The sequence below is a fragment of the Fistularia commersonii genome, chromosome 7 (genome assembly GCF_037954325.1).
Source record: "Fistularia commersonii isolate RoL2024-O1a breed Wild chromosome 7, RoL_Fcom_v1.0, whole genome shotgun sequence".
NCBI classification, from domain to species: Eukaryota; Metazoa; Chordata; class Actinopteri; order Syngnathiformes; family Fistulariidae; genus Fistularia; species Fistularia commersonii.
In genome coordinates this window covers 15,857,804-15,875,711 of record NC_141290.1, presented here as the reverse complement: position 1 = coordinate 15,875,711, position 17,908 = coordinate 15,857,804, and the positions used below count along the sequence as shown (strand labels likewise).

General features: G+C 41.8%; 1 protein-coding gene across 1 annotated transcript in view; it reads left to right on the top strand.

Annotated features, from left to right (window-relative positions):
* Nucleotides 1-2,119: 2,119 nt before the first annotated feature.
* The window catches only part of fer1l4 (fer-1 like family member 4), a 28,121-nt gene continuing 12,332 nt past the window's right edge, over nucleotides 2,120-17,908 (top strand). Inside the window, exons 1-29 of the mRNA XM_086148868.1 lie at nucleotides 2,120-2,198; nucleotides 2,866-2,921; nucleotides 5,261-5,349; nucleotides 5,838-5,937; nucleotides 6,032-6,129; nucleotides 6,491-6,544; nucleotides 7,016-7,186; nucleotides 7,268-7,328; nucleotides 7,488-7,619; nucleotides 8,109-8,171; nucleotides 8,258-8,342; nucleotides 10,134-10,299; nucleotides 11,053-11,233; nucleotides 11,647-11,833; nucleotides 12,371-12,450; nucleotides 12,607-12,732; nucleotides 12,864-12,942; nucleotides 13,693-13,796; nucleotides 14,205-14,313; nucleotides 14,549-14,756; nucleotides 14,850-14,982; nucleotides 15,235-15,335; nucleotides 15,416-15,503; nucleotides 15,593-15,709; nucleotides 15,793-15,945; nucleotides 16,041-16,236; nucleotides 16,582-16,706; nucleotides 16,872-17,006; nucleotides 17,100-17,273. Of these exons, the coding sequence (XP_086004994.1) occupies nucleotides 2,120-2,198; nucleotides 2,866-2,921; nucleotides 5,261-5,349; nucleotides 5,838-5,937; nucleotides 6,032-6,129; nucleotides 6,491-6,544; nucleotides 7,016-7,186; nucleotides 7,268-7,328; nucleotides 7,488-7,619; nucleotides 8,109-8,171; nucleotides 8,258-8,342; nucleotides 10,134-10,299; nucleotides 11,053-11,233; nucleotides 11,647-11,833; nucleotides 12,371-12,450; nucleotides 12,607-12,732; nucleotides 12,864-12,942; nucleotides 13,693-13,796; nucleotides 14,205-14,313; nucleotides 14,549-14,756; nucleotides 14,850-14,982; nucleotides 15,235-15,335; nucleotides 15,416-15,503; nucleotides 15,593-15,709; nucleotides 15,793-15,945; nucleotides 16,041-16,236; nucleotides 16,582-16,706; nucleotides 16,872-17,006; nucleotides 17,100-17,273 (3,450 nt within the window). The remainder of the gene's footprint in view (nucleotides 2,199-2,865; nucleotides 2,922-5,260; nucleotides 5,350-5,837; nucleotides 5,938-6,031; nucleotides 6,130-6,490; nucleotides 6,545-7,015; nucleotides 7,187-7,267; nucleotides 7,329-7,487; nucleotides 7,620-8,108; nucleotides 8,172-8,257; nucleotides 8,343-10,133; nucleotides 10,300-11,052; nucleotides 11,234-11,646; nucleotides 11,834-12,370; nucleotides 12,451-12,606; nucleotides 12,733-12,863; nucleotides 12,943-13,692; nucleotides 13,797-14,204; nucleotides 14,314-14,548; nucleotides 14,757-14,849; nucleotides 14,983-15,234; nucleotides 15,336-15,415; nucleotides 15,504-15,592; nucleotides 15,710-15,792; nucleotides 15,946-16,040; nucleotides 16,237-16,581; nucleotides 16,707-16,871; nucleotides 17,007-17,099; nucleotides 17,274-17,908) is intronic.

Genomic DNA, 17,908 nt, shown 5'->3' with positions numbered 1-17,908 from the left:
AGGCAACACCAAGGGCCTCATCAGGGATTATAATAACAGCTTTTACATGCTGGTCAAGCCGAGCCAGAGTGCAGAGGGCCCAAAACCAAGTCTGGAATCCATCAGCCCCCCCATCCAAGCATTTATGGACAATCTGGCAGTAACAGATGGATCCTCAAGGGCTTGGAGAGCCTTACCGCCTGGGCCTGCATGAGCTTCAAGCCAGAGAAATTCAGGTCTGTTGTCTGGAAGGAGGGGAAGGTTACTGACCGGTTCCACTTCTCAGCCGGAAGTACCCAGATTTCATCAGTTACAGAAAAGCCTGGGGAAAACCTTTGACTGCTCCCTGAAGGATGCCACTTCCATCAAGGCAACTCCCAGAGAAAGGCAAGGCATGGGTGTACCAGCATGGCATCCTGCCCAAGATACTGTGGCCATTGCTGGTGTACGAATTTCCCATCTCCACTGTGGAATGGTTGGAGAGGAAGGTCAGCAGCCGCCTCCGATGCTGGTTGGGGCTACCCGGACGTCTAAGCAGCATCCTCCTGTACGGCAACAACAACAAGTTGACTCTACCAATCAACAGCCAAATGGAGGAGCTCATGGTCGCCAGAGTGTGGGAGGTTCTCCATTATAGGGAATTCAAGGACCCAATTATTGCTCTAGCTGGCATTTAGGTGAGGACTGGCAGAAGGTGGAGGGCGCTGGAGGCTGTAGACCAGGCAGAAGCACAGTTGTCCCACAAAGAGCTTGTGGTATCTGTGGCGACCAGTTGGGCAGGACTGGGAACCATACCAACAACCCACCTTAGCAGGCTAAAGGGCAAGGAGAGCCGGAACCGGGTCCAACTCAGAGTGAGGGCTGGAGTCGAAGAGCAGCGTGCACGCCATTTGGTGGGTTTGAGGCGAGAAGGCGCTTGGACCAGATGGGAAGAAGCCATGGACATGGCATCAGATTTTCGCAGATCATATTGGAGCTGACAGTGCGCGCCCTGGGGATAGAAAGTGGAGGAAGCCAGTGGTTGAAAAAGGGAGATGTACGCAGAGCGAGTGGAGGACTGTCACAGACGGGGTCGTCGTGCACAAGGCCTGCCTGCTGAGCTCAGGGGAAGAGGCTTGGCAGGGAAGTCACTCTCTAAGGCCTACAATCTCCTGGGCATCACAACGCATGCAAGAGGAGAGACATCAATTCAGCTTCAGAGGCTGCTGAGAGAGCATCACGATGGCTGCAGATACAGAGGGACAAGGATGGACGAATGCTTCTTGGACACAAGCAGGGGGACGATCACTCCCCGTCAGGTCGCCTGTGTGAGGGGGTCTGATGTTAAGAGACCCGAAAACCCCGTGACTCAAGGTACTATCACTGATGATATGTCCAAGATTCTGCATCACAAGATGTATTTAATAGCCAAAAATAAAAATTTGCCTTGGCAGTGTCGATGTTGATGTCATGTTTCTGCTGCCCCCATGTGGCGATATTTCTTTTAATGCAGTCATAGATAGTTTTAATTATTTTATCGAATCATTGCAAATAATTAGAATGAATATAATTTGAGATGATCGTACTACATTTGATTTCAAGCATGTTTTTATTGATGTCTGTTGGCAGGTTTAATGCTTTAATTGCATTTGGATGTTAGTATTCTGTGTTATGCAGCCTCAGGGCGTCACAGGCCGATGTCTCCCTGAGCCAGCCGCGGGAGGGCACGGCCCAGTGTCAGATGGTGGTAGACTTTGCAAAAAGGATGGAAATGGCTGTAGTGAACACTTTTTTCCAGAAAAGTTTAGCATTATAATTTCTCCCTTTAGGAAAGATATATTTGTCCTCCGCAGAGTTGGAAACCCGTCAGTGTGTGTGTGTGCGTGCAGTCCAAGAGAGAAACTAGTCAAACCACTCAATTTGTGTCTTCAAACATAAGACAGGACTTGCCCTAACAGAAACACGCTGTACACACACAATTTTATCAGCTGCCACATACAGTCATGTGTACACACACACACAGGTACCTCCCCTCACTGGGCTGTTCATATGAACCAACGGTTGAAAGGCTCAGATGAGTGAAGAGCTGAGCTTCTGTCGTCGTGTAGACATGATGTAGTTGGATAGACGGACAAAAACACCTCTGGTTTTCAGTTTCATCATGTCCATCACTGTGAATCTGAGGAGGATCTCCAACCTGCCGGGACGATACGACAGGAAGGTGGAACTCTGCTTCAGAGGTCTGTTCACTTCTTGTTTTTCTTAATCAATAATCGCTATGACAGAAAATCACAAACCATTTTCTTAATCACAGTTGCTTTTTAAAATAAATGTCTGGTCTTCGTGTCAGTAACCATGTCTCCTCACATCACCAGAAGGTAACAGAAACATCTCCTAGCAAACGTCTCAGCTTGCCAGACTGCAAAAGTAAAAGTGCAAGAAAAACAATGACATCGGCTCTTTCCCGTTAAGTCCTAATGTTTGATTCCTGGTTCCTGCTCGGTGACCCAAGTCCCTTCTAAAGAGATCTTTAATTATTATTTCTTGTTGAAATCAAATAAACTCCAGGACTGCAAGAGAAAACTGAGCAAAAATATGAACATCTTACTTTAATTTAAAATGGTTAATTATTCTTATTGCTATCCACCTGTTACAAAGTAAGAATTTCATTGTATGTCTGAATCACCACATTCTTACAACGTACATGGCAATAAAAAATCTTGAATCTTAAATATCAGCAAAAATTAAGCTGATGAAGAACTTGCCATTAAATAGTTTAAGTCATAAGTGGACCAATGAGGAGAAGAGAATCATCTTCAGCTCACACGTACAAAACATTCCTGGAACCTGAGATAAAAGTCTGTCTTATTCTCATGGTAACCACAGTATCTTTTATTTCTCATCCAGGTTTCACCTACAAAACCAAAATTCTGCACTGCGAGAGCTTAGCCATCTTCAACGAGGTCAGTCGGCTGGATATCGGATTTGATCTGTTGATGATGTCATTGTGACCAGATTTTATGTGGGCGGATCACTGATAGTGATCTTTTCTGGCTTGAGCTCAAGGAAACTTTTTTTTTTTTTTTCCCAAATTGAACCTCATTTAACCAGGAAAACATCAGTGAGATATAAAAAAATATTTTGACAGGCAGGAGTATACTTATGGGTAAAAACAGGTTTAGGGAAACACAAAAAAAATCAGATCATTGGATTTCATGATAAAACACGCACACAATCACAAGAACCCCTAAATCCAGGTGAATATCTACAAACAGACATGTCTGCCTCCAAATCGTCCGTTACTCTCAAAAAAAAAAAATCCAGTGAGTCTGACTCTTCAAGTTTTTTTTTTTTTTCTGTTCATTTCAGTTAAAGGCAGAAGGCCGAGAAAAGCCTTATAAGTAAATATCCACCCTTGCTTTAGTCCACATGTAGACAATGCATCCAACATGCCCAAAAAGTACACAGTGACGAGTGACAGCTCTGAAGTTAGTGGTGAACTTCAGTGCCCCAGGATTCAAAGTGTAGAGAGCATTTAAACTCTTAGATTAGACTTGTGTGTTCAATACAATACAATGGGTTAACATGTACAGGGACCAACATTAATTTTTTTGATCAAAAAAGCAAATAATGGAAAGGAAATCCTTGGATACTCATATTTAGACATGATTTGTCCAGTGCTGTAAACTTCCTTTTGATCCGTCAGCTGCTTGAGTGGGATTTAAAGTATTAAATCTTAGAGCTTCTCAGGGATTCTCACAGCAAATAGTCATTTAGAGGCACCAGAGAAGATGATGAGCTGCTGAGATTTCAGATCACAACCTTCACTGTCAGTACATTTGTCTGTGTTCCAGAGGGTTGTCACAGGTTTTTGTCTGCTTGGAAGTGAAACTATTTTAATGGATCTGATAAGGAATCACCACACCAACTGCACACACGCCTAAAGAGTACACACACACACACACACGCATAGCCTCTCCTTTAACATACACACACCTACAATTGACATCACTTATAGTGTCCAATATGCCAAGTAAAGCTACTGCTTCTGTAACTTGTATGTGTGCAGGAATTATGAAGATTTCAACATAATCCCTGAATATTTAGATATTTATTTTAAATATTGACATTAACTAAGATTCAAATATTGAAATTACCAGCATTAGCCTTATATTGTAAGTGGTAGGTAGCCTTGGATAGCCTTTGAGAAAACCTATAACAATCAAGAAGACATTTTTTTTTCTAATTTTAACAATGTACTTATTTTTTTTTATATTTCTAGCATATATTTTAGATACCACTAAGTAAATTGTAAGTTTTTGTTTTTAAGTATTTCAAAATTATTGGCATTAGATTCATTATGTGCATTTTAAAAATAAAGACTAAATGATCGGACATCAGTATTATCAATTAATGGGATTGATATTACTGATGCAATACAATGGGATTGACCCATGAACTCTTTAGTTTGCTTTCATCCAGTGAACAATATAAAACAAATATTTAGCAGAGGTATGTTTCCTTTGTATGTTGTATGTAGGTATGTTTCCAGAGTGCTCTCTGCCGGGTCAAACAAAGTAAATTGATCTGCAGAAATGTGTGTATGTTTGGGCTCTCTGGACCTCAGGTGACTGCATGATTCTAAACAAGACTCTAGAAGTTCTGTTTGACTTAAAGTGTAGTGATGGTTTGATCATTGTCTGAATAACATTAGTTTATGGTTAGTTGATCAGTTGAATCCTTGTTTCCTTTCTTACTTTTTTGTCACACAATGGTTGCTGTGAAAATTATTTATTGCCTCTCAACTCCTGGTCATGGAGAGAAACAAACTTCATACTGTGTGAATTCATTATGTTGTTTTTTTGTCTTTTTCATAAGCAAACTGTCAACATTCAGACAATGCTTTTACAGTAATTCTGTCTGTGGGTGCATTCACAGCCACCTGTGTGCATGTGTAATGTCAACACATGTATGTGGGTTGTAATGTTGCAGGGTTTCGTCTTAGCTGTGTTTCCCTGTGTAGCTACTGAGTCATGTTACTATTTGTCTTGCAGGTGTAACTAGGTGTGTGTGTGTGTCTTTATTAATGATGAAAAAATGTAAAAACATAAATGCAAGCTGTGTCTTTGTAGCTGCAGTTTGCCAAACCTTAATGTTTAAGTCTTCCATAATAAGAAATTAATCTCTTCCTCTTTGAGGAAATAGATATAAGACCAACAGCAGTGATGGTGATGATGATGATGACGTGTGTGTGTGTGTGTGTATTTGTGTGTGTTTGTGTGTGTGTGTGTTTCGTATGCAGCATTTCCGCTGGCCTCACTATGGCAAAGTGATTCGAGATGAAGTTTTGTCCATCAGTGTTTACAACTGCAGCAAAGTCTTCTCCAACAGGTATCTCTCACAGTGCCATGCACAATTATACACACAAACACATGTACAAATAAACAAGAATAAAAAAGATAAAAAATAAAATCATATATATATATATATATATAAAATGTATCAGCATATCTGACAGAAAAAACTTTTTTAAAAGCTTCGTCTTTTGGCTTTTCCCTTCAGGGGTTGCCACAGCGAATCAACTTTCTCCATCTAACCCTATTCTCTGTATCCTCCTCTCTTACACCAACTACCTTAATATCCTCTCTCACTGCGTCACACACAACTTTTTTTTAAAAGCAATCATTATGAATGCCTCAATAATTGAAACACAAAATAAAACACAATATATATATGTTTTTTCTATGAGAGGGAATGAAATTGTAAGAAGTGTATTTATTTGTGTGTGTGTGTGTGTGTGTGTGTGTGTGTGTGTGTGTGTGTGTGTGTGTGTGTGTGTGTGTGTGTGTGTGTGTGTGTGTGTGTGTGTGTGTGTACAGACTCCTCGGGAAGCTTGTTGTCAGCCTCCAGCATGTCGTTACAGCAGGGAGGCTGATGCTGCGGGAACCACTCACTGATGCCAACTACAGTTTGACAGATGTGAGGAGAGGCACACGCACACACACACACACACACACGCATGCACGCACACACATTGGTTGACATAATGTTGTGTACATGTGTTTTCATGCAGATCTACATAGAGTTGGATATTCGTTATTTCCCAGTCGAGGGTTCAGTAGGAAATTGGGAGGGTCGGGACTTCCTGAAAGGAGAAGACAGAGAAGATGGGTAAGACCGTGTTTTTTGGAATATACTTGTTTCCACTACATTGTGACAGTTTCTCGCTTTGGTCTGGATAAGGACATTGATCCGTCTTAGCTTTTTAGCGTCTATTTTGAATCCCAACATGTGTTTCTGGCTATGGCTGGAAGGGGTTCAGTGAGTCACTTGAGCTTTTTCAAAGTTAATGCACCCTTTTTCAGTTTAAGAGTTGAGTTTGATTAACTCTAAAATTTTACTAGAGTCAGACTTTAGCAAAAGGAAAACTTCTATTATCTTTTTTCCGATCCCTCAGATATTGACGTTTCCAGCATATTAATCATTGATCATTTTCTAATTTCAGTTACCCTCTGTTTGTTTGTGTCTCCAGATCAGGCATCGTCTTCAGAAATGAGGGATTTTTCGACCCCGGTGAGAGTGAGAGGTGAGAGTTAATCATGATGTAAATATTTCAATCTTAAACCAATATTACGATATCATTATATTATTGTATATTATTGTACTTGTTGAAAATAAAATGCGTAATCGTGGCTGAACTAATTTTAATAATGATTTTTTCTGGAAAACATCAAAAGATAAATGGCAACCAATATACAGCAGATGATGGAGCTCAAAGTAGAGGTTGATCAATTAAAACATAACTGCATACATTGGGTTACTTCCTGTGAACATACAGTAGATATGATGAATTTAGTTGTAGTGTTAACTATTAATTTAGCAATTATCTACGTCAGAAATAATCTTATTGCTTACATGAGTTGGTCCACGTTTACGTTTTTTCCCAAGCTAATTCTAAACTGTACAAATGCCCAACAACCTTTTTTTTGGTAACATTTGATGCCTTGTTACTCAAACTGTTATCAAAAGTAATTACAATATTCTTTTCTCCTCCCAGCCAGCAGTCCATCCCATTTGCTCTCCCAGATCCACTAGAGAAAGAGTCTCGGAGTCTGGGCCGCAGCCTTGTCCGAAACGAGGGAGAAGACAATGAGGACGACGACGATGACTACGATGAGGACATGATGGACATGGAGGCTTCGGACATCATCCTCACTCCACTGTTCAGGTTTGGCCACGTGACTCTGCTTGCTCTGGTTTCCGGGTGAAATGAAGCCGATCTGCATCTATTTTGTATATGTTTGTGTAGTCGCTGCAGGCCCATGTCAAGACATATTGGTGTTGGGACACCCAAAGTGGAGAGTTTCCAGGTGAGTGTGTTCAGTCCAGCAGGGTGAATGTCTGGTTGTGATCAAAATTTGCTTGAACTGGTGTTATAATCATGAATCGGTAAAATATGCTGACATGCATTTTTAAATTAAGTCTGCTGTAACAAAGAGATTATGTCAAGAGTGTGTGTGTGTTTGCAGGTGAATGTCAACATCCTGGAGGCTCAGAAGCTGGATGGAGTGAATATCAACCCTGCAGTTTTTGTTAGAGTTGGAGATCAGAAAAAACACACAGCGACACAGAAATCCACCAACTGTCCCTTTTACAATGAGGTACTCACACCAACTTGGTATAAAATAAAGGACTGTCCAGATAGATCTGTTGAATAAAAGGAATAAAGGAAGTGAAAAGAAATTCAAAGCAGTAAAATAGGTGTCAGACCTTGAACAGAATTGTGTAAAGAGTAACACTACTTTGTAAAAAGTACAATAAATTCAACTCAATTGTGGTGAAAGTAAAGAGCACAGGACAGTAAAATGTAATTTATGACAATGGATGGATAACAGGGCAGAGAAACAAAATAAAGCACGTTGCATAGTGATCAAACAGTCGAGCAAAGGAAAATCCAGGAGATGGCGGTAAAATAAACATTGGCTAGTACAGAACAAAGCAGTGAAATGTGAAAAGAATTGTTAAAGACATTTAGTAAACATAACAGCAAAAAGATATAATTTAGGAGAGTGAAATAAAGCACTAGTCAGTAAACAGGGTGGGAATGTTTTTTAATACATTGCTAAGGTTTACCTTTTCTTGTCCTTAAGAACTTCCAGTTTGAGTTTCAAGAAACTCCAGAGATCCTCTTTGATAAAGTCATAGAGATAAAGGTGAGCACCAATTCTTAATTTAGGCTTTTTACTGCTGTTGCCATGGTGAGGAACTGAACCATGGGTTGTTAATGTCACTTGGTCAGGTGATTCACCGGCGAACACTGGCCTTTCTGATGACACATATAGGAACCTTCAAGATTGACATCTCCACAGTGTACAACCAGCCAGGTATCACAGCCCCCACAACTTCTTCTTCTTCTTCTTCTTCTTCTTCTTCTTCTTCTTATTCTCCTTTCAGCTTTTCCCTTCAGGAGTCGCCACAGCAAATCAACCTTCTCCATTTAACCCTATTCTCTGTATCCTCCTCTCTCACACCAACAACCTTCACATCCTCTCTTACTACGTCCATAAATCTTCTCTTTGGTCTTCCTCTGGACCTCCTGCCTGGCAGCTCCAATTCCAGCATCCGTCTACCAACATATTCACTATCCCTCCTCTGTACATGACTGAACCATCTCAGTCTGGCCTCTGACCTTCTCTCCAAAACATCTAACATGTGCTGTTCCTCCGATAGAATCATTCTTGATCCTATCCATCCTAGTCACTCCCAAAGAGAACCTAAGCATCTTCATCTCTGCAACCTCTAGCTCTGCCTCCTGCCTCTTGGTCATTGGAACTGTTTCTAGGCCATACAGCATCTTTGGTCTCACCACTGTCTTGTATACCTCTTCTTTCATTCTGGCTGATAGTCTCTGCATAGTACCCCTGACACTTTTCTCCACCCATTCCAACCTGCTTGCGCCCATCTCTTCACCTCTTTTCCACACTCAGCTGCTCTGGACTATTGACCCCATGTACCTGAAATCCTCCAATGTCTTGATCTCCACTCCCTGTAGCCTCACCTTTCCACCCGGGTTCCTCTCATTCACACACATATACTGTCTTGCTGCAACTAACCTTCATTCCTCTCCTTTCCAGTGCATACCTCCACCTCTCTAGATTTTCCTCAACCTGGCCCCTGCTCTCATTACAGATCACAATGTCATTTGCAAACATCATGATCCATGGTGATTCCTGTCTAACCTCATCTGTCAGCCTGTCCATCACCACTGCAAACAAGAAGGGTCTTAGAGCTGATCCCCAATGAAGTCTCACCTCCACCCTGACCTTTTTTGTTACCCCTACAGCACACCTCACCACTGTCTCAGAGTTAGCATACATGTCCTGCACCACTCTAACATACTTCTCTGCTGCTCCAGACTTCCTCATAGAATACCAGAGTTCCCCTCTTGGCACCCTGTCATATACTTTACCTAGGTCTACAAAAACACAATGCAGCTCCCTCTGGCCTTTTCTGTACTTCTCTATAAGCATTCTCAAAGCAAATACTGCATCTGTAGTACTCTTTCTAGGCACGAAGCCATACTACTGTTCACAAATGCTGACTTCTGCTCTCAGTCCAGTTTTCTAGCTCTCAGTCTACTCTTTCCAATAACTTCATTGTATGGCTCATCAACTTTATCCCTCTATAGTTGTTGCAATTCTGCACATCCCCCTTATTCTTAAAAATGGTCACCATCACACTTTGTCTCCATTCTTCAGGCATCTTCTCACTCTCTAAGATCCTGTTGAATAATCTAGCCAGAAACTCTACCGCTGCCCCTCCTAGACATTTCCATACCTCAACAGGTAGATTATCAGGACCAACTGTCTTTCCACTCTTTATCCTCTTCAATGCCTTTGTCACTTCACTTTTACCATTCTCTGCTACTTTGCCATCTACAATAGGCACCTCTTCTACCCTTTCAGCTATTTCATTTTCCTCATTCATGAACTCTTCAAAATACTCTGTCCATCTTCCCATCACTCTTCTAGCATCTGTCAATGCATTTCTCTCTCTATCCTTAATCTCCAGGACCTGTTGTACACCCTTTCCATCTTTATCTCTCTGTTTCGCCAACCTGCATCGATCATTCTCTCACTGCAGTATTCATGAATTTCTGATCTCTGTATCACCAGACCACCGCTTCTACCAGAAGTGGGCCCCCCTGACCGACCCAACGGACACCAGGTCGGGGATCAAAGGTTATGTCAAAGCCACTCTCAGTGTGCTGATGAAGGGTGACGCTCTGAGCATGCCCATTCTGCCGCAGTCCTCATCTGCAGCCAGCAATGACATTGAAAAGTTAGTTGCACTTAATTTATACGGATAAATCAAAACTAACGTATTTGAAAAAAGTGTAATGATAAAAAACCAAGATCATTGTGAAATGGTGTAAAAAAGGAGATACATCTTCGAAAATGATTAAGTTGCTGTGGTTGTACGGTGGTTGGACCTACAAGACTCCAAACAGTTGGGGATTTGAAACAGAAATTGTGGTAGGTGTATGCTCACCATGCCCTGACCCCAACCCTGACAGTAATAATGGACTTTATCATTTAAAAGGGCACGTTTGAGTTTAAAATGTATAAAAATAAATGTAATTACCCTTTTAAACATCAAAATTACCAGGAGGGTGCATTTTGTAAACAAAAAAAGCTGCTCATGGAAATCTTTATCCATCATCATCATTTGCTAATAGTCAATCAACTTGTTTCATTTAAAGCCTTTCGTTTGGGATTTTAGCAGCATCTATGGGTAACTTTGCAGTTCGCAACCTATTTAATTATCCAGCAGGAAGTTTGTTCTTCTTTTCACAATCTATCATTTGTATTGCTCGCAAAACTTTCCTGTGAAACAGCAAATCAATATATACAGTCCAAACAAATTGGGCCCTATTTTCCAAATTTGATAAGACCTAAGGAAAAAAAATCAGTGGCCTGACAGAAAAGCTCAAATTCAACAGCTGCAAGATGCCCGTTTGTTACAGTGTGTTCATATATTCATATGTTCATATGTTCAAAGTTAGTGATCGAAATCGCTCTGGCTCCCACCTAGGAATCTGATGCTTCCTCGCGGCATGCCTTCTGAGCGTCCGTGGGCTCGATTCCGAGTCCGGATCTACAGAGCGGAGGGTTTACCCACCATGGACGAAGGCCTGATGGCCAAAATGTCAAAGGTCACCGATCGAGAGGTTTTCATTGATCCATATGTACAAGTGACCTTCGTGGGACAACAGGTACACACGAAATAGAACAGACTGAATCTCATTTCAGTAAGACTCTGAATTAAACAACACAATAGCGAAACATCAAATCAAATTGAATAAAATTAAACAAAACCCATAGTTTTGAAGTTGTTTTTTTTTTTTTGTTTTTTTTTTACTTTTAAAAAATCTTGAACATCTTTGAATAGATGACTATATGTCGAATTCCATGTTTCCATGTTTTCAGGTTTCTATAAAATCACTGCTTTTGCCTGAAAATCCATTTATTTTCCAACTGTGTTTGTTTTGATGATGGTAAAATGTAGTCATGAAATTTAACGTGATATTATGAATTGAGTTTTTCCAATTTTGTTTGTTACTATTTCTAGACCATTCTTTTGATAATAACACTTTAAGCATATGTGCGTGTGCATGTGTTTGGGCAGGGGGAGACGTCAGTCGCCAGCGCCACCAGCTGCCCTATCTGGAATGAGGAGATCTCCTTCATCGAGCAGTTTCCTCCGCTGGCTCAACGAATCAGAGTGCAGATCCTTGATGACGCTAAGATGGGAGACATCGCTCTGGCGACGCACTTCTTGGATCTCCAGCAGATTTCTGATTTCACCAGGAATGGTACAACCCCCACCCTGCCCCTTTGACATTGCAGTACTTTTTTGGTCTGTAATGTCCCTTGTTCTTAGCAGGAATGAGTGTGTTCTGAAAATCAAAAGTCAGCAAAGACAGCAAAGTCACTCGGACCTAAAAAAAATCTCAAAAGACAACAATTTATGTTTAATTTTGTGCAAGAGAACTTTGATAATTAGAAGATAGTAGACATTCAATGAAATGTCTAATTTTCATTGAATGAAAAACACCTCATAACATTACTACTCAGACTGAATTCTTTACACCCCAAATTTCCAACCCGATTCTGTGCGGTCTCCTCTCTTTTATAAAGGATGTTTAATCTTACAAGCCTGTATAAAAAGTGTCAACTTTACAATAAGATATTCATATGAGTAAATTTCCTGTAGGCTCCTGATATGGCAAATGTGCGGTTATTCAGTTAGACTGAACAAAAGAGAGACAAACTAGAAGTAACCGGAAGTCAATTAGGAGGGTTCAACTAAAGAATCTGCCATCAATGTTTCACAACCGACTTTTCCGCAGGGTTCAATCCCACCTTCGGTCCATGTTGGGTTAATCTGTACGGATCTCCCCAGAACTCCACCCTTGGAGACGTCCATCAGGTGAGCATGACTACTCAAATCTAACCTTACATTTCGTATTCAAGATTTTTGTTACTCTGACTTTTATGATCACTTTATGATTCCTCCCATCAGAGGGACAAACACCGCTGGGTCAGATAGATCTGGAATAACCCGGATTAACCCTTCTTTCTCCAGGTTTTGAACCAAGGCCTAGGAGAGGGAATCTTCTACCGCGGCCGAATCCTCCTTGCACTCACCGTCGAGGTTTACTATTCCCCCTCTGCCGTTACGGCGGAGACGAGTGTCGCTCCCCTGGGAAAGGTAGGCCTAGTCGAGGTGGATTACCCCAGCAACCGCAGTATTTTAGATAAAAACAGTCTCTAAATTGTTGACGCTGATGTCACCCACGCCATATTCCACAATAATCTTTACACTTGTTCCTTGCCCGGGAGGTGAAAGGAGCTTTGGGGAAATTTGGAGGGAAGAAGAAGAAGAGGCACAGCAGGAAGGAGAAAAAGGCAACTCACTCAGGTATGGGAGAGAAATTAGATAGTAGAAACAAAAGGGCAGAGTCACTGTTAAGTAATCTGCTGAAAAGGTGAATTTAATCTGTGTTGTACGTATCAAAATACATTTCATTTTAAAATCCCTCTTTTACACATAAAAACATGCAGGATTCTAAAAACTACCCACTACAGTTTGACAATTATGGCCTGCCAGTATTATAGCTACTAAAAATACCTGAACCTACAAATCTGTGTTTGTATGAACATCACACTCTTACAGTTGAAACCTCCTCACTATGAAGTCAGAAAGCCTTACAATTTATTTGTTACGGATTTTGGAGGTAGGACCCACAGACAGGACTCTGTACCAAGACAGACTGGGTTAGAAATAGCAAGTTTACTTCAACCAATGAACAGGTAGACACAGGGGCAGGAACATGTCATCCACGCAGGGGGGATGCAGGGCAGGAAGAGGCAACTAGGTGGAAGGCTCTGGTGTATACCAATGAAGGAGAGGCCTAGTGGGGGATGGGTGGCGAGTTAATAGGCGTGAACATACGTGTACGAGGGAGGAGACAGCCTGGTGAGGTGCATGGGTTTACACCAGGGGAAAGGAGCGATGGGGAAGACCAAGGGAAATTGGCAAATGACCACGCAACCGGCGAGGCTCAAAGCTCTGGGTTTTAAATCCTCGCCGGTTGCTGGAAACCAGGACCAGCCGTGCGCTCCAAGTCACGAGCCCAACCCTTATATTGTTGTTTTCTCAATGTCACAGTATCTCACACTTCCGGTGAAACGGCTGATGAATCAGGCGAGACAGAAGTTGAGGTACCAGAGGCTGTTACCGTGGAAACTGAAGAAATCCATCCACTTCCTGAGGTCTGTTCTCTTTACTGACAACACCGACATTCAATGCTTTACCTTTTGAACTCAACTAAAGTATTCTTTTTTAAATAGTCCTTAAATTCTGTTATGTGTGTGTGTGTGAGGGGGGGGGTAGTGTGGTACATACAATACATACAGTATGTACAGCATATCACGCTCTGCATGAGACACACACGAAGACCAGAATACATGACAGCTAATTAATTTTTCAGTTAACTTTGTTTTTGCTCTTATTTATGTTGTAGCCAAGAGGAGAATTTTAATAATTCACATTAATGGCTCATGGTTGAGAAACAAATCCAGAACGTTCCAGTAAGCTGACCCAAAACAAGACAAATGGCACCGGCGTGACGCTCTATGCAGCTCTTGTCCTAGATTTTCCTTTTCTTTTTTTGTTATCAGGGTTTTCTGGGAGAGAAACAGGAGTTTTTGCTGTTCGCTTCTCTGTTCGAAGTCACCATGATGGATCCGTCTGTGGGAACCAAACCAGTGACCTTTGAACTCTCCATAGGTAAATAGATATACCGTATATACATTTTTTCCATTATTCTGGATGATAAGAACTTTTAGCTTAAATACGTTTCCGTATTCGTAGGAGAGAAAGCAATTTTCATGATTTGTTCAAACGGTAAAAAGTGTTGGGGTATGAAAAAGGAAAACTTTTGATTAAAAACAAACCGCCCATTTGGGCCTGATTCAAGACATGTGCGCAATTATATCGAGCACTTGGACGAATTTTCTGTTAGGAAATTATGGAAAGGCAATTAAGGTTCGGAGATCCAAGAAGAGTCAAAGTAGGGAGGAACTAAGGAGAAGCAGGGAGGATCTGAATGAGGAGACCCAGAGCCTGCTGGAGTCAGAGGATGAGCTGGACAAAGAGGAGGTGCTGAGTCCAGAGCCTGAGAACAGATCTCTGACAGCTGCGATGAAACCCCAACCCACTGAATATGACAGGTAAAAAGCCTCTGAAAAGAAGAATTTATTTTCCAAAATAACTGAAGAATAATGATACAAATGAACACATGCAACTTCATACCTGTCTTTCAGGTCATTCCAGTGTCTTCCTCTCCAGGCACCTTTTGTGAGACAAAAGCCTTGTCTGTTTGTTTGGAGCAAATTTGTAAATCACAGCTTTCGTTTCTATCAGACAAACTGGCTCAGCAAAATGGCAGACAGGCTAGTGAGTCAACAGCTTGGCTACTTGTGTTGATTTCAACTTAGATCAATGATGTAACTCACTGCGTTGCACGTATTGTTTATTTACGTCATCATCACCTTTCTTGGTTCTTAATTGCCGGGAAATGCTTGAAACCCAAACCTTAACTTTTGAGTTATTTATGATGTCAACGGGTATCCGGATCTTTCCAACACAACCTGGAAAAAGTACTGCACAACCCGTGGTCACATCTTTGCCTTTCTGTACATCTTTCAGGAAATTGGTCTCGATGAGGTGGAACGTCTCCTCAGAAGGCCGAGAAGTAATATGAAGCAGCGTCTGGTGGACGTACTGCTGGAGCTGGTGACTTCCTGCAAGTCGGTGTCCTTCTGCCGAAATAGCTGTTTATTTTTTCATCTGTCCTTCTGATTGTCCTTCCCTGCGAATCCCTCTGCAGACAGTTCAGCTCCTTCTCAGACAGGAGGTCTCAGTCTCATCCCAACAAGCTGGACGCGTGCCGGAGGGAGTTCATCCAAAAGAATCTGGTGAGATTGTCTGTCGGTACGTCTTTCGGCTCCCTCTGTTTCTCGCACGTCCCTGCTGTCATCGTGCCATCCCGTCCGACTGCCTCCAGGTCCGGGTGGCCAGACAGGCTGTGAGGGCCAGGAGGAGAATCACCAGACGCACAGCCAAACACTGGCTGATCGAAGTCAGGAAACTCCTGAAGAAACTCAGGCAACTGGCTAAAGAGGTCAGAGGTCGTCCACCAAGAAATGAAGCCCCTGTCTCCAAGCTTTGAAGACTCACCTTCTCTGTGAAACCAACTGTCTCCAGCCCCAGAATACTATTCCAGATGTGTTTCTATGGTTACTAAGTGGAAGCAGGCGATTAGCGTACGTCAGGATCCCGGCCTACTCCATCCTTTTTTCACTGGTGGAGGAACAGAAGGGGCGGGATTGCGGCCGAGTCACAACCCTCTTCATGAAGGTAAATGTCGTGTCATTAAAACCGTGACGTAAATACAGGAAGTTATTTGGACGGCTTATTTTTTGTGTACATTTCTTTGTGGGTTTTCCCTCCAGTCCCCCGGAGCTTCTCCCAGTGAGGTCTTCGCAAAGCTGGAGGTGTACTTGTGGCTCGGTTTGGCCAAGTACAGCAAAGAGGCAGTCACCTCCCTTCCAGAAGAGTTTATTCCTGTCTACGAGGAAGAGGAGGAGGAACGCAGGAGGTTAACTCCTTCATTGAGGAGGTCGCTTCCATGCAGTCTGTCTTGTCAAGGTCAGCTAACTGACTTCGTCCAACAGGATATGGAGCTCTCCTGTTGGACAATTTTCATGTCTGTCTTATGAAATAAGAGGTTTTACTCACGCTTGTTTAATCTGGAACAAAGGAATGAACAGATGAATAAATAAATCAATTGAAAAGTAATAACGGTATTGAATATAAGAGAATGAACATTGTACACATCCGAGGACTGAATCCTAAATATCCACGGTGAAGCCGACTGGCAGTATGTATTCCAAATTACTGTAGAAAAATTATCATTCTGAATTTGTTTTTAATGAGAAGTTCACCGTCTTGACTCTATGTACGTTGACCGTTTTTGCGTCTTATCTCTTGCAGACAGCAGGTACTTCCAGCTGAGATGTCATCTTTATCAGGGACGTGGCTTGATGGCTGCTGACGATGATGGCCTATCAGATCCCTTCGCCAAGGTCCTCTTTGGTACCCAGTGTCAAGTCACAAAGGCAAGTACATTGATCACTGCTTAAAAACATGTCATTGCTCATTTATTAAAACATGCTCATTTTTTCGATAAAACAATTGCATCTTTCAGAAAAAGGAAACACTCTGTTTTTATCTTGACAAATGTGTGTGTGTGTGTGTGTGTGTGTGTTTGCCTGGGCACTCAGGTCTCCCCGGACACACTCTCTCCAGCTTGGTGTGAGTGTTTGTTGTTTGACAGAGTCTTGCTGGAGGGAACGCTGGATGACCTCCAGCAAGATCCTCCTCTTATTGTCATCCACGTCTATGACTATGACGCCATGGTAACGATTATGCTTTTCATCCCACACAGTCCGAAGCTATATCTACACATTTATGAAGCGACTTCATAACAGCGCATATCTGACTTTACGCAGGGAAGTCCAAATCCTCTTGGTCGAGCATTTGCCGAGCCAGAGTTTAAATTGGCGGAGCAGTTGTACCGGAAGCCCCGCCTCCATTTCTATGACATCAACTTGGGGAGGGTCCCTGCTGGCGAGCTATTGGCTGCTTTTGAGCTCATTGAACTGGATTATTCTGGGTTTGGAGAGGTAAATTAGTCATCGTCGAACTGATGGTGGTCTCATTATTAAGATTTTACTACATTTCTAATGTAGTTTATTCAAACCGGGAGCTTTTATTGTTTGTTTTGTCAAAGGTCAGTGTCAGAAATTGCACTGAAAACATTTTTTACAAAAATCATGGCACTGTCACTGAGGGTAATCCACAGATCATGAGATGAGAGAGATGAGATGAGAACAACTTTATTAATCCCGAAGGAAATTGTTGTGCCAGAGTTTCAAGTAAAAAAATAACAGTAATAGATAATAGTAGACAGGAGGAAGAATAAGAAATATAATGAAATATGAATTGTCTTAACTGTTAGCAGTAACTACAAAGATTGAAGATTCCAAAAAAAAGAGACACTAAGGTGAAGAGAAACTCTGCCAGGCAGCCGCCTGAGACAGCGCCGGAAGTTGAGACTTATACCTCTTATATTTATACTTATACCTCCAGTGGTTTTGTAAAGTACTGTTGTCTCTTTGCTTGAAAGTGTGGTTAATTCCTTGAGGTCATTTTGGGAAGTGCTTGTATTTCAGTCACAATAAAACAGATCCTAACAACCAAAAAAAAAAACAAAAAACACGTGAATTCATTTAGGAAATGAAAAAAAAAATCAAAACTC